This window comes from Hippocampus zosterae, chromosome 8 (assembly GCF_025434085.1).
Source record: "Hippocampus zosterae strain Florida chromosome 8, ASM2543408v3, whole genome shotgun sequence".
NCBI lineage: Eukaryota > Metazoa > Chordata > Actinopteri > Syngnathiformes > Syngnathidae > Hippocampus > Hippocampus zosterae.
The window spans coordinates 17,060,983-17,081,685 of NC_067458.1; the positions used below are offsets into that span (position 1 = coordinate 17,060,983).

The 20,703-nt window shown below is 41.5% G+C and overlaps 2 protein-coding genes and 1 long non-coding RNA gene across 7 annotated transcripts in view; 1 reads left to right on the forward strand and 2 right to left on the reverse strand.

Moving 5' to 3' along the window:
* LOC127605429 (uncharacterized) overlaps positions 1–20,703 on the reverse strand; it is a 249,819-nt gene that overhangs the window by 14,422 nt on the left and 214,694 nt on the right. The gene's annotated exons all lie outside the window — the stretch shown is intronic.
* The window catches only part of celf5a (cugbp, Elav-like family member 5a), a 235,405-nt gene that overhangs the window by 7,802 nt on the left and 206,900 nt on the right, over positions 1–20,703 (reverse strand). The window contains exons 7-9 of one of the 5 annotated variants that reach the window (XM_052072850.1): positions 15,492–15,651; positions 2,327–2,539; positions 1,098–1,196 (exon numbers count right to left, since the gene is read on the reverse strand). In XM_052072850.1, the coding sequence (XP_051928810.1) occupies positions 1,098–1,196; positions 2,327–2,539; positions 15,492–15,651 (472 nt within the window). Of the gene's footprint in view, positions 1–1,097; positions 1,197–2,326; positions 2,540–15,491; positions 15,661–20,703 lie in introns of all 5 variants that reach the window. The other 4 variants (XM_052072851.1, XM_052072852.1, XM_052072848.1 and 1 more) reach the window with 4 other exon arrangements.
* LOC127605411 (uncharacterized) lies at positions 11,223–15,111 on the forward strand. Its single transcript, XM_052072906.1, has 6 exons — positions 11,223–11,652; positions 11,849–12,049; positions 12,495–12,550; positions 12,853–12,960; positions 13,077–13,822; positions 14,139–15,111. Exons 1-5 carry the CDS (start codon positions 11,529–11,531, stop codon positions 13,329–13,331), a joined length of 744 nt encoding a protein of 247 aa, XP_051928866.1. The 5' UTR covers positions 11,223–11,528; the 3' UTR covers positions 13,332–13,822; positions 14,139–15,111.

The window sequence follows — 20,703 nt, forward strand, 5'->3', positions numbered from 1 at the left end:
GCTAATGATTAGCATTGGTGTTGCAACACTGTATCTTTTTAAGCAACAGATAATGGACACAAACAGTGGAGCAACACATGTTGACGGTGAACTCTGCTCATACTCATATATTGTTTATCCTCTGCAATGAAGGAATAATATTAGTGCGGTTTACTGAAAAGCTGTGGCTGTAACCATGTGTATCTGAGCTGGAAAGTTGACATATTCACATTTGTCAGTCTTGTGTGAAATGTCAATTAAAACCAAAAGTATTCTTTCTTTGACACATCCCCAAATGAGGAAGGCTGAATGTAAATTGTTACTAGTTTATATAATGCAACTCTTGTATCACAGGCGTGTTCAAATCAATCGCATTCTCGCTTTGACATTGCAGGACATTGGTCATCTCACAGCAGGTATGACAAGTAATTGTAATGATTTCATTTTTGGCCTAAGGTATCTTTGCTGTCTTGTGTCCTATACTAGAATTGAAAAATCAATAAAGTTTCTTAAACATAAAATAATCCCATTAAATTTTGCAAACCACCCACTGGATGTGGGTGTGTTTAAACGTAATGAAACTTAAGAGGGACTGCAGACATTTTGTTGTCAGACCACGCCAAATCACTTGTGTTCCTTCTTTGTCATCAAATAATAATCCCAAAAAATTGGCAACTGATTATTAAATGTAGGTTACTTTGTCACTATGTGTACTAATGTATGTATATTGGCGCCATTCCCAATCATGAAAAAAATATCTCTTTAATTATTTAATTTAATTTAATTATTGACGAAATAGCCCGGCTCTGCTCTGTCTATACATGTAGTTATATGTTCCATCTAGCCACACAATCTCAGAACATTACGAGTGTTTTATCGCACTCATCTTTTAGATGTACTGTTTCCATTTCCTAAGATGAGCTATGAACAGTATCCTGCATTTGGCCACTTTATTTATCTATTACACAGAGAGAGAATGAGGGAGTAATATTCTTCTCTCGTAATATGTGCGAATGAGATGTGTACAGTGCCAAAGCAATATTGCTCTCTCATGCTCATCGTGGTTTATAAATCTAGTGTGTTAAAAAAATAAAATAAAAGTAATAATGTTTTCTCACCCTCACCTTCTCTCTGCTGCTGCTGCTGCTGCTGGATGACCTGGGGTGCTTGAGGCAGCGTCTGGCCAATGGGAGTCAGCGTGGTGGCCGGGTAGATCGCTATGAGAGGACGGGAGAGGTGTGGCGTGAAAATGTGGATGGCAGTCCACAGGGCTACGGTCCACAACACCAGTGGAACACGTGAGCACGATGCTCCCTGATGATACATGATGGTACCATCTCAATATGGATCAGAGGTGGGCGGTAGTGTAGTGTGGGTTGTAGTGTTGATGTTTGGTGACTTTTTGTAGTCTGTTATTGCTGTAATAACCATGGTCGTTCTCGTTTAATTCTTGCAAGAAAGAAGACAAATTGCAGATGCCATTTAAGGCCCACCGGACACTGAGGCGGCCGAAATAGAGTGAACTGTCGCAGAGTGTGCTGGTTTCAGCAAATGGTTTTCATGACACTGTCGGCCGCTCGTTTTGGAATTTGAATTTCAGGTGATCAGCATTCCAGATTCTGTAGGTGTAAGCGACACTTAGCCACCACCATGCCACCAGCAGTAATGATTCAATAGAGGATAAAAATAGCTCGTTTACAATAATACCCAACAATGTTTATGTACATATGGCTAGAAAGCAAAGCGCAAAGAGTCTCTGTTGCAGAAATACACAGGTGCATCGAGCGACTATGTAAAGAATTATTGTCAACAGCTTCTCAAAACATCCCCACTCTATTGCTCATTTTCTCTTTTTCGAACGCTCTGCTTCTTCCTTGACAATCATGCCATGTTTTTGTGGTTCACAAATAACACAATTCATAATAGTAGTAACAGTTCATAATCAGCCTCAAAACCAGATACAGGGTGGCAGTTTTTCTGTTGCAGCACATTGGTAGATGTGTGATGCTTAGTCGCTTCAAATGCAGAGAATTTTTTTTTCTCCCCCCGAGTGGTCCACCTCAGGCGCATTCGGCCAAGTCGCTCAGTGTACGGCGGGCCTTCGAATCAGTTGCAACTAGTGGCAAGCTACGACGTGTCGTGCGAAGTCTGAAAATGATCTTTACTGTAATACACACCGGAAAACATCAAGAGTTATTAGTCTTAAGGAAGTATTGTCGATTTGGTGCACTTTGACTGATCAATGCTGATGTTTGAATGATATAAAATTAGTCAGGGTCATAGTCTGTGGGATATTTAAAATTTTAAACGATTAAAAATTGCTGGTAACAGAGATGGGAACTTTCACCTGTGTATTGCTGTACACCGGTGAAGGCTTGCTGCAGGGTGTCAGCGGCGGTGGGGCTCTGGGTGGAGTAAGGCGGCAGGCCGTTGGTGTAGACCGTCTCCACGGCAGGGTGTCCGTTGGGCTGATGAGGGATGCCGGTGAATCCATTGACGATGGGCGTGACAATGCTGGGCACGGCGGAGGTGGTGATGTTGGCTGGTGGAGAACTCAGGCCTAAAAGGGAAGAATGTCAGACCAACTCAAATTAATAAAGAGTACACTTCAAAACTACAGATTCTCTTTTTTAGCAGTCATGGTACATCCTACATATAATGGAAAACAACCACACAAAATCCTCAAACTCAAAACTGTGGAGCAGATGAGCTTAAACCCTTGCCTACTGCGCTGCTCAATACAGTTGGGCAACTGCAGATTTGCATATATATATATATATATATATATATATATATATATATATATATACTGTATTTTGTGTGTACTGTGTAATGAATGGCCTATTTTGTAATTTTTGTCATACATTGGGCACACAGCGTTATAAGATGCAATCTACAATGCATCCACTAGATGGCGTGACACCCAAGGAAACACCAACAGAACGATCAGATGTCAGGAAAACTTATTTAATAAAGCAGCAACACAGTTCACTTAACCAACAGCAAGTTAAAAACACTGACTCGTTAACATAGAATTCTCTTGCTGCTGCTCTATTTCCGTGTTCAACTGCGTAACCGATCGGCGTAAGTTTGAACTCTGCGGTGTCAGCATGTCTCGAGCAAGGAGCCATTTTCGGGTCGAAATATTACCGTAATGACCATACACAAGGCGCATAGGATTTTAAAGCACGCTGTTGGATTTTAAGAAAATGGAAGGCTTTTAGGTGCGCCATTTAGTGCGGAGAATACGATATATACTGTATATACACACACACATACATACAGATATGTGTGTATGTACTGTACATAAATACACAGCCACACACACACACGCACGCACACACTGTCAGCATTGTGCATAGAGTCTTGCACAGGCATGCACATTTCCTGGCTAATGCAAGGACACGGGTTCGACAACAGGCCTGTCACATATCCGCTATTCGTCACGACACATCAGGCAAGATGGCTGAGGAAGTGAACCTGTGAAAAATGAGGCTGTCCGCCGTGTTTGCGTGAGCACCCGCTGCTCGACATGATGAAACTACCATGCAACTTCCGAAGGGGGAAAACAGAAACTTGATGGAAACGATTAGAGGGGTGCCCGGGGAAGCAGGTTGCGAAAACAAAAAGATGTCACTTTACTTGTGTGTGGGGGGGGGGGGGGGGGGGGGGAGAAATAAAGACACAAAACAACAGTTGGCAGTTTGACAAATGTGCCAGTCATAACATATATGGCGCATGCCTGAGAGGCAGGATGGTTCATGAGCGGAATCGAAATTGGTTGCTCGCCGTCCCCTCCCTCTCATGCAATGCATTTTAAAAGGGCCCTCCTTGGGAAAGTGTTTCCAATTATGCCGGGAATGCCAAAGTACCCATTTTGAGCAGAATCTCACGGCGTGATGGCCTCTCTAAAAAGGGCCGCCTTCGTGGCGAAGCATCCGCGCTCGCTGAAGTACAGCTCCCCTGAGAACCACCTTTCAATCTAGAAACCTTAGCCCTGATTGGACGGGAATGAGGCGGTGGGGGTTTGGGGTGGGGGGGGGCATCAGTGGGGGGTTGTGCAGTTCCATACAGCACGTCGTATTCCCGTCGAGGTGGTGCTTTGGCAGAGTACCCCCGTATGAGAGGTGGTCCACGTAGGGTAAACAATCACATTTATTTCACACGCATTGAGGTTTATGCTAATACTATGGTAAATATAGTGTACATCGCCACCACCGAGTAACAGCATCTACATATCCATGCGGAATTGTTTTTCCTTGCTTACAGCCAAGTTCTATTTACATAAATTCTCAGCACATAGCCCAAAGAACCAAATTTGGTCATTTAAATTTAAGGTAAAATATGCACCACATAACATACATGACTGCAGGGGTTTTTCATTTCCAACTGAGTTCTGTTCCTGTGGTGGCGACCAATAGATAGAATCTGAATTTCTAAGGAAGAACGTGGCATAGTTGCAAACTTAAAAAACAAGCAAATGAAAAAGAGTAAATGTAGCTTGTACAAAGTGTATAGAATGGTGATAATGTGGAGCAACAGGAGGAGTCCAGGAGCATTCCGTGAAGCTCTGGTGGAGTCAATACTCAAGAGGGTTAAGGAGCTGCTGGAAATTATTGGTGGCTATATCTACACTTTGGCCACAATTTGGACTGCCTTTGATCATCTGAAAAAAATATACCGACTGACGGGTTGCATGTTCCAAGCAGATCAAGATAAGCTTATCCATGCTTTTATTTTCAGTAGACTCAATGATTGTATTCTGACTGGACTCCGCCAGATGAGCATTAAACAGGTTCTTACAAGAACAAAAGGATCAGATCATCTTACTCTCTTTTGAAAGATTTCACTTTGACTCCCACTCAGCTGTAGACTATACGTTACAGTAATGCTACTGATCTATGAATCACTGAATAGCTTAGGTTCTTACTACATGAAACAAATGTTCATGGAATATAGACCCAGTAGGGTTTCCAGGTTAGCAGAAGTGGAAACCAGAGTTGAAAAGCAAACATAGTGCGTCAGCGTTTTGCTGTTATGCTGCACACAAGTGGAGTAGGCTGCCATCAGCCGATTCTTTTCCCACCATTAGTTATGGTTAAGGTCTTTTTGAGCATTTCTATCATCAATCTTTCCGAAAATGTCCTCTTGCGCTGTACCTTCTATAATTAAGTCTGGCAAACTACTTTTAATTTCTCGACTTGGCTCTCAAAACGCCTGCAAGTCTATTTTTTTTATTTTTTTGTCTTCAATGTCATCAATCCATCCATCATCTGACCCACTTATCCTCGCGAGGGTCACAGGTGTTTTGAATTTGATTCCCTTTAAATGTTGTTTTGTAACTATGTGAAGCACATTGAGTTAGCTTCTGTATGAAATGTGCATTATAAATAAAGCTGCTCTGCCTTGCCTTTTCACTTCGAATGTTAGCATATATTAAAACGGGCGCCTTTCGCATTAACCTTTTCCTAAGAAGTAGCTCTCATTTTCAAAAAGGTTGATGAGTCCTGCATTAGAGAGTGAATTTTTCTTGGCCTTGTGCTTGCTGATGTGGTACTGAAGTGTAATTCGAGCCCAGCTTCATATCCAAAGCACCTTGGGATAACTTATCTGTTATGAATTGACGCGCTATCAATGAAAATGGACTTTAAAGTAATGTGATCTTCACAACCATTAGGGGATACAAACATTGGGAAAAAAGAAAAATTCAAGCTTGCCTCAAAGGTACTTTTCATTGTTACGTCGCAAACGTGCAGTTCATTTTATATAAGGAAATTTATATTCACATTCTCGCAAGATGGGGTGAAGGGGTGGGGGGGGGGGAGTCCTGATCCGCTTTTTGCCGTGATTGCCTGGCAAAAAGGAGCCTGGGCGTGCGACAAAAGTATTTATTATGCTAATTATACATTCAAATCAAGCAGGAATGGAAAGTCTGAGAGTCATTACAGCCACGAGTACTGTCTGCCGCTGGAGCAAGTAATAAGCACTCAAAACAGATGCTTTCATCTAACTGATTTAAACAGTGATGCATGTTTTTTTTTGTTTTAGGGGGGGGGGCAAAGGGAAAATGACTCGAAATGAATAATAAAGTAGCTTTCTTCGACAAGCTGACACGTCAAGAACACTATTTGAATTTGAATACTGATAGCTACACGCGAAAGATGCATCTTTCTCCTTGTAACACACATTTAGTTATGTTGATGTGCATATTTGGCAAAAGTGTACAGGAATGCCCGTGATGATGTCATTGGCCATTACACAGATACACATTCTGTTAGCAAACCCTATGCAGGACTAGAGTGGAACCATTTTTTCCATTATTCATCCATTCATCCATTTTCTAACCCGCTTATCCTCACAAGGGTCGCGGAGGCGTGCTGGAGCCTATCCCAGCTGTCTTTGGGCAGTAGGCGGGGGACACCCTGAACTGGTTGCGAACCAATCGCAGGGTACACAGAGACAAACGACCATTTGCGCTCACACTCACACCGAGGGACAATTTGAGTGTTCAATCAGCCATGTTTTTGGAATGTGGGAGGAAAGCGGAGTACCCGCAGAAAACCCACGCAGGCCCAGGGAGAACATGCAAATTCCACAGGGAGGCTGCAGTTGGAATTGAACCCGGTACCTCTGCACTGTGAGGTCGACGCACTAACAACTGGACCACCAGACCGCCCATTATTATGATTATTATTTTTATAAACATATGGCTTGTCAGCACATCTGCTACAGCCAGATTTTTAGCTGTTCTGGACAGTGTTTGTTTGTGTCCCTTGCGTAATTGTCCTGAGAATCTGGCTCGCAGGCCTCGAGGTTGACACCTTCGCCAAATCTTTTTTTAAGGCATGTCTTTCTGCTTTGTGCTTTGACGTTGGTTTAATTTATGCATTAATTCACAGCGAGGTGGAGTGACTGCCTGAAAATTGCGTACAACGCTCTGCATGAACGTAAAACTCAGATCATCGTTTAATGGATCCCGAACTTGGCGTGTGACATTGGTCTTTGATTGAAACAATCCGTGTCACCTTTGTTGAATTAAAAAAAAAAAAAAAAGAGTATGTTGGTGAGTCCACAGAGGTTAAGGGTGTTACTCAGAAAACAATGAAGCATCCATTTGATCAACAGATGCCACGCATTTAAGCTCAACGGTGCACGAGTCGTTTGCCAGATGGTTGCGCTGATTAGCGCGTGTATCCTCACAATGATGCATGATGATGCTTTTGGAAAATGTCAGCCGCTCCCCACCCGCCGGTGCGCGGCAAAAGAAATAAAAGCGAAACAAAACAGCAAATGGCAGGATTGAGCTATGAAAGGAATCTTTGTTAGCATGTGAGAAGTAGGTAATCTCATGTGCCTGCATGCACAAAAATGTCACACAAAAACGTCTTTGTCTTTAGACTTTGTGAAGCAGCATGTGGCTCATTAGGCAAGGTTATTTTCAATGCTCGAGGAACTGTAAACAGTTGTATTACTGCGATGAGATTATTGTGATGAGGGTTTTGGTATCTCTTACTTACTACATATGAGAATTAAAAATTTTGATTGACATTTTCGAAAGGATCACGAAAGTTGACATGTTTGAGCTGCTTTCGCGGGCCGCATAAAATGATGTGGTGGGCCAGATCTGCCCCCTGGACGTTGAGTTTGACACCTGTGATCTAAGTTCTTGATGTTTCATTTTTACTATCATGAAATGTAATCATATGTCAAAAGACAAAAGAAACTGCAACCAATGTGAAACACTGACTTAAGCCTTTCAGGAACAGCGGTCACGATGGTGGATAGCTTACCGTGTTATCGGGTTACAGGGTGCATGATAGGGTTAAAAGCAAGCTAAGTACAGGACTTAATTTTTTTGCCCGTACAGTTACACCCGTAGCAATTATACATTTATGTGGGTTCACCATTATAACCAGCCCCCTGATAGGTACCATCGCTATTGGGTGGCCTGTGATGAAAACAAGTTTGACATCCCCTGTGATGTGGCACCGAAATATTCCTCAGACTGGCATCTTCCAGTCCCTCGGTAGTGTCACACAAACTTGGCCTACTTCTTATAGATGGCTTTGCAAGTCATGTTATGCATTTCTTCAACGGAATCTGAATAAGTCATAGCCACAAATGCGGTAAATAATATATATATATATATATATATATATATATATATATATATATATATATATATATATATATATATATATATATATATATACTGTATATATATATATATATATATATATATAATGGAGTCGCACCCGAGGCAGCGCGACTCATATTAATGAACAGAGAGGGAAATAAAACATTTCATATTTATGCTCGTCCTTGAAATCTCACACAAAAGCCCGGCTTTCTGTGAAGGATTAATGGTACACTATGCTGAATAATAAAAGGTAATCAGTAGGCAGTGGCGTACACACACACACAAAACCACACACTAGCGCACAAATGACATGCTTGTCTTGAAAGGAGATAAATGGTGCAGCTTCATGCACATCAGATTCACGCTCACAATCTCTCGTCGCACCGCAAATATATATTCGCTGCCAGAGTATTAGGTACACATGCACATTCTCACCCAATGTCAGAAATCTATCTCCTCAGCTTCCGATTTAAGACATCTTAACTGATATTTTTCAGCACGAGAGACAAGAAAAAACTAAATTAAGATGTGTATATTTATTGTTGGAGTACCAAGGCCAACCTGACCTATGAAAGGCGGGTTTGTGCAACAGGGCACCCAGACAACGGGAAAATACTTCATACAAAGAAGATATAATCATACGGATGGAACAGATAAAAGATGCTGGGCTGAATGTTAATCTCGTAACTAATCATGACGAACGCTAAAAATGATGAAAGAATCTCATAACTACACTGCAGTTATTTATTGTGGCTAATGACTTAGTTGGCTAAATTCTCCTGCAAGCTTCAGCTCCTAATTGGCGACCATTCCATATCAGATTGGGGGAAGGGGGGGGGGGGGACTAGAATGAAAATAAAAGATGGGCTTTTTTGGGGGTTGGGGGGAACGGATGAATGGAATTTCAGTTGATTTCAAAGAGAAAATCGATCTGATAAACAAGTAAATTCACTCAATTTACATAGAGCAGTTTAACATTAAATAATTAGATGTTTGTTTGGCAAGGTTCGACTTCTGTGACTTGTATCAGAAGGGCACAGGGGAATGAATGTTATAATTTTAATGTGCCAGTTTGGCACAATGCAGTGTGGTTGGGGCTTGACACTGCCAGAGGTGATACTTATTTTTTAATATGGGGAACAGAATTTTGGCATAATTGTGCAAGATATTCTTTGCAAAAGAAACTCAAGGGTTTAGAATAAATCTTGTTGTCATTTATTTTTTACATGACTGTTTGTGTGCGTGTGTGTGTGTGTGTGTCCCACATTGAATAAATTAGCTCAAATCTTTCGCTCCAACTCCTTGCAAACTTTCTTTCTGCCCCTTTAATTGATGCAATGTTTGTTTTTTGTCAATGTGGACCATGCAGGGTTATACTAATTGGGTTTTTAAAAATATATATACAGTATTTAGTTTGTACTTTATTTTGATTGTTTTTCAATGTAGTTAACAGTGAATTTTACGTGCAGCTTTGTTAGTTTTAGTTTTAGTTTTGGACTGCACGGCAGTTTCACACTGTGGCAAACTACATTCACGCTAATGCCTCTCTGACAGCATATCTTTGCATAATTGCTGTTATATGTCTTATATTAAACCCCATTAGATTGTATCTTTTGAAAAAGGCCTGAAAGTGTCGACAATAAAATGTGAATGCAGTGTTATCCTGAAATCTGCGATGAGTAAATCCATCATAACTTCAGTCTTTTATTAATCACACTTTCTGATAGGTCACACATATCCCATATTGATCAAGTGTCCGATAAATGTGATTGATTTAATGATTTGCATCTCCACTTTTGGCTCTTAGAGCAAGTGCGCATACAGTAAAATGTAAACATGGGGCAGCATTTCCCTTTATGTACAGTGCACTTTTTCATTTATACACACACACACACACACACACACACAAACACACACACATACACACACACACACACACACTTTAAACCTCTTAGCTTCAGGTGAAGCCTTGTTTGATTTAAAGAAAAAGCGGTTAATTGGGGTCATGTTGCATTGATTCTGTCTCTTCTGTAAATTCAAATTCAATGACTGTTCTGAATTAAATGAGGCAGGACCACCATGGTATGCGGCGAATAAAAGACAAACGGCCTTTCTCGCATGGAGGTGAATGGAATTTCAATTTAAGAGACTGGCACACACACACACACACGAAAAGAAAAAGAAGAAAATAATTTGATGAACTGCAGCAAGCTTGATCCAGAAATCTGGATGCTTGTGATCGCACCTCTGGCTGACACGGATTGGTTAAAAGTTAGCAAAGGCTTACAAATCACTCCGTGCTACGGTGTTGACAAAGTAGGTGAGTGGAGCACAACAAAGACTTGGATGCTGTATTATTTATTTCTCGTCGTGCTTTTGTAGAGTGAAGAATCTCTCAATTCCTTCACCAATTCTCTCTCTCTCTTTTACAAGAAAAAGAAGCTGAATAAGCGAAACTGATGCACCAGGTGTTAAGTTATTCAAAGACGCTTCCTTTCCGAACCTTGGTATACCACACTCAATTTACAATCTCTCTCTGTGTCTTTGTGGAGGAATACTTTCAGATTTAATCAAGCAGGTGCTCTTTTGGCCTTGAGGCAACCCATACACACACACACACGCACACACACACACACTCGGTTGTCCACGCTGAGAGAAATGTCCTCGTAGCAATAATGGTGTCTGTAAAATTATTATTACACTACTGTATTTGATATCATTATTGATGGCTATTATTATTGTTCTTGCCAAAGGTTCTAGAAAACGAGAATGAATAACCATTATAGATCAGCTTGGAAGTAACAGATTACACGTAACGGCGTCATGTATTGAGGATACAAAAAGAGTAACTATAGTCCGTTACAGTTACAGATAAATTAAATAACAGGTACCTTTAGGAATAGTATTTTGCAGGATTGTTTTTCAAGCACACGCCCTACAGCCTTCTTCTCCCTCATCTTTGTACCCGATCACATCAACAATTAGTCACTGCCTCACAGTTAACTGGCAAGTGCACTGCGTGTTTCCATATTAAAACACGTTATCGTAAAGACAAGCATAAGTGGTATTGCACCGAATCGCGTTTTGTAACAGCGAACAGCAGTTTGTCCAAATGGCGTTGCCGTATTATTTCTGCTGCAGTGCTACTTCCGTGTACATTTTGGCCAGCGCCTCACTAATAATTCTTATCAAATTGGTATTGTTTATACAGGAGCCTTGACTCCGTGCGGCCTGTCCCTCAATTATTGGACTAAAACGTAATTGATTACATTTTAGTTTCCGGAGAAAATCGTATTCGTGTACGTTAAAGCTTCGCAAGATAGCTTCGCTTAGCTTAGCTAGCTAACTGCGAACAAGGCGACGCATTTTGCTGGAAGCGGAGATCAAGTTTTGTACTTGCCGCGTGGCAATGTGTGCAATCAGTGTGAAAGAGGAGTACGAAGAGGAGCTATGTCGTCTAAAAGAGAACGATGGACAACGTCTATTGTCAGACGCTGTAGTGAAGACTCCTCGAGTTGTGTCGCACAGAGCAGGTCTGTTACCTGCTTTTACGCCTTTGCACAATTTAACCAGATAAATCGTGGATTATCCAGAAACGTGCTTATTTTTTCTTTCAGTCAGACCTGCTCAAGTGGCTTCTAAACATTGCCAAAAACATGCGTCAACTTGAATGCACACCAAAGTCTCAACTTGACTTTTCCAAATTATGTCTTTTTTTGTGTCCTTCAGACCACACTAAAAAGCACCACGGTCCTCAGTGCCCTTCCGTTAAAAAAGAAGTAGAGGAAGAGTCCCCCCACATTAAAGAGGAAGAAGAGCCTGATCACAAATGTGCTGGATCACATCAAGATAGTCTCTTAGCTCCACAATCAGATTGTGACATATCGTCACACCCTTCTGACAGTGACACTGATGATGAACGCTCGAAAGGTGATGTGATATGTCATCCTGACAACAAACCCTGGAAATGTTCTTAGTGTGACAAAACCCTGCAGTGTATTGCGGTAATGACGTCGACGGAGACACCTTTTGCTTGCTCAGTTGGTGGTAAAAGATTCTCTGACAAGAAGAAAGTTTTTTTCTGGGCAATATGTGGTAAAATATTCAGTTTTAAGTGTTTGAAAAAAGTATCTGTGCTCTGCTAAGAAGACATATTCTGTACCCAAGAAGAATGGTGCGAGGACTTTGATTTACGCGTTATGGGGAAGAAACAGTACAGTTACAAAGTGTATCGTGCTATAATAGATGAGCATGGCTTGGTGTCTATTAAAGATGGAAAACGAAAACGTTTTTACTGCCAATATTTTGTGGATTAGAAAATTGTACTCCATCAATCTTCTCTGGGAATGATACACCTTTTATCTGGCTTTCACAGGTTTCATTAATTACACTGGAACCACATCCAGCGCTGGCATTGGATGTGGAAAGAAAGTAAGAACATGTTTTTCAAGTCGGGTCAAGTAAGATAAAAGGCCCATCCATATAGTTATTGTTTATCCATAGTGATTTTTATACATTTTCCAGAAACAGTATTATATCCCGTTGTTACAACGATCGTATACTAATATCACCCCTGCATTATTTGGCTTACTGTGAAATTCCACTGGGTTATTTAGAATAGCAACATGAATGATAACACATGACAAATATCGGCACACCACTATGCAGGCACTTGGTGTGTGGATGTTTTTGCTTTTGGTAATTTATTCTATTTTATTTTACGTTTATTACAGGACAGAACTGCCACAGAAAATGCAACTGCAATCCCTGAAGTCGATGATGAAGACAACGATGGGATTGATTCCTCCACTTCCACGAAAGAACTATCCGTGTGCGAAATTGTAAGAATGTGTTTGATTACACAATCAGTGACGAAAATGGCAAACAAATTTTACTAAAATAAAACGAGTGTTAATAAACTATTATTCTATTTGTACTTTTTTTTTTTTTTTTTCAGAACACCGAAGAGCCAGTTTGTCTTTCCCGGAAAGCGTTGGATGCAGAACAACAACATCAGGCAGAAACAGAATCGTTTTCTTTCACTGAAGGGAATTTTGAGTGTGAAATGGTAATTTTCTTGCATAGACTTCGGACGGTGAAAAAAAGCAAATCAGAAGCATTGGAAATTGTCGTACTTATCCAAACAGTGGATAAAAAGTCTACACACCCTTGTTCAAATGCAATTTTTTGTGAGATAAAAAAAAAAAACTAATGTGACAATTTCGATTTGGTTGAGATGGAAAATTTACCAATGCTGTATTTGCCTGTTTGATGCAAGATGTTTGTTTGTTGAGATGAAAGTGTTCAATATTTTGCACCATAACAAAAAAGAGAATCTGATGCCGTTGCTATTTTTTATGGTCTTCATGAAATCTTTGGTAGAGTTCGAGGAGTGGTCAAGTAAATCTGACATTAAGACAGGGGTCATTCATGGTGGAAAAAGTGTAGACATGATTTTTACACTCATGTTTTTTTTTTTTTAAATATCAGAGTTGGCACTTGAACAAGGTTGAATCAGGGGTGGTAAAAAAACCCCACTAATTTTACTATGAATGAAGAAGCATTTGCAAGCTACGGAATGACACAACAATTTTTTTTTTCCCAGAGGAGCAGAGTTCTCTCTCCCTGGAAATGTTAGATGAAGACCAGCATCCGCCAGCAGATTCATTTTCTTACACTGAAGAGGCTTTCGTGTGTCAAATGGTAATCATGTATTTCATTACATAGACAGGGGTCATGAAAAAAAGCATATATTCATCGGAAAAAAAGTTGTGCTATACATCTATACGGTATACAGTGAACATATTGTTCACACCTCAAACGGCAGGTGTTTGTGACATTAAAAAAGTGAAACAAAGAAATCTTAAAACGATGAATGAGCGCGGCCTTGTTCCGAATCAACCAATCGCATTCAAACTCTTCAGAGAGCCAGCACACGCCTGCCGCCATTTAAAATGCCCCCGATTAACCCCAAAGAAAGTTCAGATGGTTTAATAGACTTCTGATATTTTTTCTACAGCACAAGCCACGGTCCAGAGAGAGCTTCCACAGCAGAGAGCTGCCACAGCGTCAGAGGGATCTGATAGTTGAAAGGTATCAGTCGGGAGAAGGGTACAAAAAAATTTCCAAGGCATTAAGTATACCATGGAGCACAGTGAAAAGCGTCATCGTCAAGTGGAGAAAAAATGGCACCACGGTCCCGTTACCAAGAACCGGACGGCCCTCCAAAATTGACGAAAAGACGAGAAGAGAACTGGTCAGGGAGGCTGTCAGGAGGCCGACGGCAACACTGAAGGAGCTGCAAGAATTCCTGGCAAGTACTGGCTGTTCGGTACATGTGACAACAATCTCCCGACTCCTTCATATGTCTGGACTTTGGGGTAGGGTGACAAGATAAGGGGTGAAACCTTTACGACTCAAGTCGTAAGTTCTCATGTTTTTACGCCAATGTTTACTTGAAGGTCCATGCAAGTGTGTTTATTTTGTTTGATTGGGGTTGATGGACATCGGCTCTTTTGATTGTTGGCGTGGGAGGACCATCTCTTTAAGAGCAGAATTGCAATGACAAAAAGAGAACAGTAACCCTCGTCTACCCTCTTCCAACTGGCCGCACGATGAAAATTGTTTGTAAATCAAACCCCCGGCTCAATCAAGAAGAGGTGAACCAGCACTTTGATAGTTTTCTTTGGAAGGAAGGTGAACAAATTGTATTTTGGTTGTGTAGCACTTTTCCATCAATTATGGAATTCAAAGCGCTTCACCTACTGATGGCGCAGTATGGGGGGTGTTCAACATCTTGCTCAAGGACACTTTGACATCGTCACAAGGGTCGGGGATCGAACCCACAACCTCTACCCTGATCCATGCCACTCCCGTTGAGTGAGAAATGTTTTTGTTTTTTCTCCTTGGTGCACCCTGAATGAAATCATTTTTTGCAAAATAATATATCCATGGTAAAACCAGGAATATTGTGAATAAATATTTTTATTTTACACTGTCTGAATCTTTTCTATGCTTTGCCACATTTTTTTTTTCATCCATGAGCAAATTCCTTCAGGGACACGTCAATCATTATTTATATGACAGTTTCGGGTGTACTGTCACCTATTCACATGGAATCCCTGTTTGTGAGTGTGGAATGACAACAAAGTCCACGGTTCTACTGGTAAACACACACACACACATACACACACACATTGAATGCGTTGCCTTGTGTATCAGCCAAAATGTTTCTGAAAAAAAAAAGGCCCATACAATAAAGATGGGATTCCAAAGTTGCTGACTACAATGGAAGTACGACAATACACTCACACACACACACACACACACACACAAAGGGACCCAAGGAGAGGGAATAAAATGGAGTGCTCACCCAAGGCTTGATGAAACTCACCCGACACCGGGGTCATAGGGGTGGGTGGCAGGCTGTTGATGTTGAGCGCCCCCATCTGATGGATCTGCGTGGCGGGGAAGGCGGCCACACTCGGCGTCAGGTAACCGCCGTGGCTGGCTGCCATGATGGCCGCCTGCTGCTGCATGAGCTAAAGAAGAGGGACACGGAGGACCGGGAGTGAGGGTGCCCAGGTGAGAGGGGGTGGGGTGCAGATGGTAATGGGAAAAATATAGTATGTGGGCAAGGGCGGGGGTGGGGGATGTGTGCGTCGAGGTTGATGGATGGAGAGTGGAGGGGAAATGGAAAGTGGAGCAGAGTAGAAGAAAGGGAAGCGGGAAGAAAAGAGAAGCCTGTCAGCCTATGTTTAGTGCATCTGTCTGGGCTGGCAGCAGGAAGCCTGTCACCAGCTGCTCTCGCTCTCATACAAATCAAGACGTTGACATGTGCACATTATCTGTGCACTCAGGGAACAGGCAAAGTTTCCACAGGAGTTGCAATGTGTTGCTCTCCTTGGAAACTTCACCGCAACATACAGGAAACCGCTCACATATTCACAGTTGCCAATACGGCGGGAACTGGCTCCCTTTTATTTCTTGATTGTCAGCAAGGTGGATTTGCAAGTGTTTTGCGCAATATCTGCTGAATGTTTCAGAACACACTGGAGGGCGCTTCACGGTGTCGATGGACAATGACCCCCAAAGCATTCTTTGATGAAGAAATTTCATCTGTGCACTATGTTACACATACAGTGCATTTGACAATAAAACTTATCCAATCCAATTCTGTGAAAGCAATCAAGTACTTTTGAAAGCCAAGAAGTGGAATATGAGTCAATTGCCAAGTCAATCACCTGACTTGAATATGTCCATCCATCCATCCATCCATCTGCAGATCCGCTTATCCTCACTGGGGTTACACCATGGGCTGGAGCCTATCTCAGCTGTCTTCAGGCAGTCAGTGGGGTACACCCTGAACTGGTTGCCAGCCAATCGCAGAGCAAACTTAGATGAACAACCATCCGTGCTCACACTCACACCTCGGGACAATTTAGAGTTTTACATTAACCTGCTACGCATGTTTTTGGAATGTGGGAGGAAACCAGAGTACCCGGAGAAAACCCGCACAGGCATGGGGAGAACATGCAAACTCCACACAAGAAGGTCAGAATCGAACCCTGCACCTCTGCACTGTGAAGCTGATGCGCTAACCAGTCAACCACCGGGTCGGCCAAGGCAAATGTCACGTTAAAAAAACAAAAAACAAAAAAACTAAAACTAAACAGGAACACAAGTCAGTTTAATTAGAGACCTAGCAGAGCATCACCCGGGATGAAATCCAGCATGTGGGATTTCCCTGCATTCCAGACTGCTGTAATGGACTGCAATGGATTCCCAACCAAATATTGAAAAGTGAAAGTTTGATTGATTATTATTTTTTTTACACATGCAGAATCTTTCAACAAGTGTGATCATTATTTACTGCATAAACTTTAGTGCATCATTGTCATAGAATTGTATGCAGCAAAGGGTGGCAGGTCATGTCTGGAGATTGAGATGCAAGAGACGATCGTGTCATTATGATTGACCATGTGACCAAAAATAAATGACAGGAGTCTTTGTTTGGATTTCCGTAGACCCAATGTGGGACTTGCAAAAAATTGATCTCATAAAGTTTGTGACCGGCAAAAATGTGAACATCTCGGGTTCTGACCAGGGTATACACTATGAACCGTTTTTGCCGAGAATGCTTCGTAAGTACTTTGTATATGACATAGTGCTGTAATGGAATGAAGTACTGTGCTACTATGGACAATTTCAACATTGCATTATTACAAATATATTTTCTCATAATAACAGTGTTACAACGTAATAACAAAGAAATAGTACTTTTAGCTTTCAGCTCTGGAGGGATGTGATTTACTTGGCAACTGTAAAACTAATGCATTAAACGAATGCGAGGGGTGGGCAGGTTATTACCATGCACCACTGCATGCATATAAGCATATACGTAAACACTGTGGGCTACGTTTTGATGGAAGCTACGTTCGTCTGATTCTAAGCATTAATGCAGGGTGAATGAAGGCCTATCGATTTTCATCTACGGGCAGGCCGGGGGTGTTGTCCAGCAGGTGGAAATTTACTACAGTTGTTTGTGACACGCCTACTAAATTACTAACATGCTCTGGATTCAGAGTTGCTAGTTATGCCTGCTTAAAAATACACTTTTATTGATCGCTGCCTGGATTCAGGGACATCTCAAGAGGAATGAGATGCTCAGCACTCACCAGTAAAACTTTGTTTTGCAATAATAGGGGAAAAAATGTTTCAGTGAGTGGAAAAACAAAACAGACAAAAAAAAAGTGTTCTCTTGGTGGGGAATAGATTTTTACATTTCAGGCAACATGCAGCAGTCATTTGAATGAAGGCAAAATGAAAAAGCAGTTTGCACAGTCAAAAGTTGACATCATTGGCTTGAAAGGCCGATAAATTTGGGGATTTCAACTGTTATGAAATACACATTTTCATATTGATTAGGGGTTCAAATTTTATTTTCGTCTCCGGTCACGGTCCGATTCTCCTTTGCTCCTTTGACGATATTGCGAGAGAATCAACGCTCTCCCCGACAATATTTGTTTGGAGGACCTTGTGATGGTAATAGTGGGAGAGAGGTGTTGCATTTAAAAAAAACAAAAAAAAAGCCAATTATTTTCTACCAGGAATGCTGTCAGGTAAGGTGAAAGTGACTGTCCCGCTGGCAGAATCCCCACCGCCACCGTCTCATCCATTAGAATCATGCCTGCTATCTATTAATGCCTTTTGCCATTTGCATAATTTTATCAAGTTGGCAAATGGGGATCAACCGTTCATTTCTCAATAAGATGAATTGAGCCAAAGGGGGTAACACTAGAAAAAAGGCAGTTTTGCAGGAACAAAAGGAATGGCTCAACAACAAAGAGGTGCATGATGTGAGTATCGCCCACCAGACCTCTGTAAGGATAACTTGGACTCCATTATGATGGTCTAATAACACACGAAATAATGTCAAGCTCACAAAGACCATTAAGCTTGTGACCAATACAATCTTAATTTTTTTTTCAGCATAGATGCTATGGACTGTCACGGAAATTTACCAGAGAAGGCACATGTGATCGGATAATGTCTTTGTCTTGAGACTTACGAAAGCGGAATGAGGCTCAAGGAACTGTAACTGCGATCACAGGTGGACAAGGTTTAGTTGAACTGTGACAGCAGCTGCTATCCTACACACTCCCGCCCCCCCTCCAAAAAAACAAAAACAAAAACAAAAAAACTTGTATACAGCATTCCGTAAAACTACTCCGGACATCCTCTCCTATTCTTGCAAGAATACAGGAATTTCAAACTTTTCCCTTGTTTACCACAGAGATAACAAACAGGTGTTTGTTTCAACTTAATTTTGCTTTGGCGGACAACTTTGTGTTTATTTGACTTGTTGTCGCACGCCTACGAAATGGTACTAATGTGATGCGACACGATGTGAAAAACAGTCCAACTTTGTTCCGGCAAAGTGAAACAGTATAACAAATTTCATTTCATTATTTTTTCTTTTGTTAATGGTTCATGTTGATCCCAACACTTTGGCTTGTTAGCATGTGATGCTAACGGTTAATGGCGCTGCTAACACAATAGTTTGTGGAACTATTTGTGTCGGAAGAGCCAAATAACTGTTTAGATAAACAAACAAATGATAATTTCTTGCTATTACTGTAAACTAATAAATGTTGCTTCTAGAATTGTTGCATAAAAGAACAATTTAATTGTTCCGTCAGTTTACATCGCTAGTACAGTATAGATGAACAAATATACATTACAGGTAGTTAAAAAAAAAAAAAGTATTTTCCAACCAAGTTCAATTGGCTATTTTTTTTTCCATGTTTCACTCATGTGTGGTTGGGAATCACCGCTTTAGGTTGCATTACATCCAAATGTCAAGGCTGTTTTCTCTGATGGAGGTGAAAAGAAGGGAACAAAAGCCAAACGAGGGGGGTTACAAAAGAGAAGCGACGAAAGTTGTCCGGCTTCCAGCGGTAGCCATTTACTGTCAGGCATCTGCTTTTTTTTTTTTTTTGCAACCTGATGGCACCGCTCCTCTTGCAGTGCCAGCAGGCAATCACCTCTTTATCACATGGCAATTATCTCGCTACAGCACCGCTCCGTGACTCGCAGCACTGTCTGATGTGAACCGGGCACGTTGCAACCCGGTCGGCAGCGTATGGAGGGAGAAGACAAAGGGAGGCAAAAGGGGTTGATAAAGGTGGTGCTGAGGGTGGGGCGTGGGGGAGATAAGAGCGGGAATTGGGGGTCAATGAAGTGAACTAAAAGATTGGATGGCAACTAAAAGCTCCAATTTGTTTGCGCCGTGCTACTCAGCATAGCGATTTCTCGTACACATGCGAAACATGCAAAAGCGGGTGTGTATCTCGAGGGACATAACGAATCTGTACGCTATAACGGTGGTTCATTGTAACCATTTCCAATAAAATGGCCGCCAACTATGACGTATAATACGGTATGAACATTTATAGATTTGAAAACATGAACATGGAATAAAGTGGAAACATGTCAGTTAAGTGGATACAGTATGGAGAAAAAAAGGATTTATCAGTCATGAAACAAAGATCTGTGTTGCTGCCTCATTTCCGAAAACATTCAGTCGGGAAATGTTACCCCCTGTAAATGTTACCCGCCGAAGCCAACTGTCATCAGTTTAGGATGTGCCACGCCCCGAAGCCGTTTATGATCATCTTTCAAATTGTTGGCCTTGAACTCTGCCATGATATTGATGCCATTATGGATGATTGTCAAAATCATTAACTGCCACTTCGGAGTCTCGGCTGAGCTTTGTCTGTGAGACTCCCTTTCCAATGTGAGAGACAATTTTAGCCTTCACAGACAGCCAGATTTGCTTCCATTTACCAAACAAGTTTTCAGACCATATGCGCCGTGCCTCCGGAAATAGAACAACGTACGAGTCGATCAGTCGCGTTGCTATGCAACCGAGGGGAATCTTGCGCTGTACATTTTGTTCATAAGCAAGTTCGCAATTAGCTTCCTGGCAACTTTGTGGTAACGAAGGCTTTTTCACGATACGTTGAAACAAGGTTCGACTGAACAAGTCAGATGCAGCCATTGTAATTAATTGCCTTATGAGT

Excerpts from the sequence above, each read along its gene's own strand:
- LOC127605411 (XM_052072906.1), top strand. The coding sequence starts at position 11,529 with ATGTGTGCAATCAGTGTGAAAGAGGAGTACGAAGAGGAGCTATGTCGT. Across the intron at positions 11,653-11,848 it reads AGTTGTGTCGCACAGAGCAG|ACCACACTAAAAAGCACCAC; the intron begins GTCTGTTACCTG and ends TGTGTCCTTCAG. Across the intron at positions 12,551-12,852 it reads GCATTGGATGTGGAAAGAAA|GACAGAACTGCCACAGAAAA; the intron begins GTAAGAACATGT and ends CGTTTATTACAG.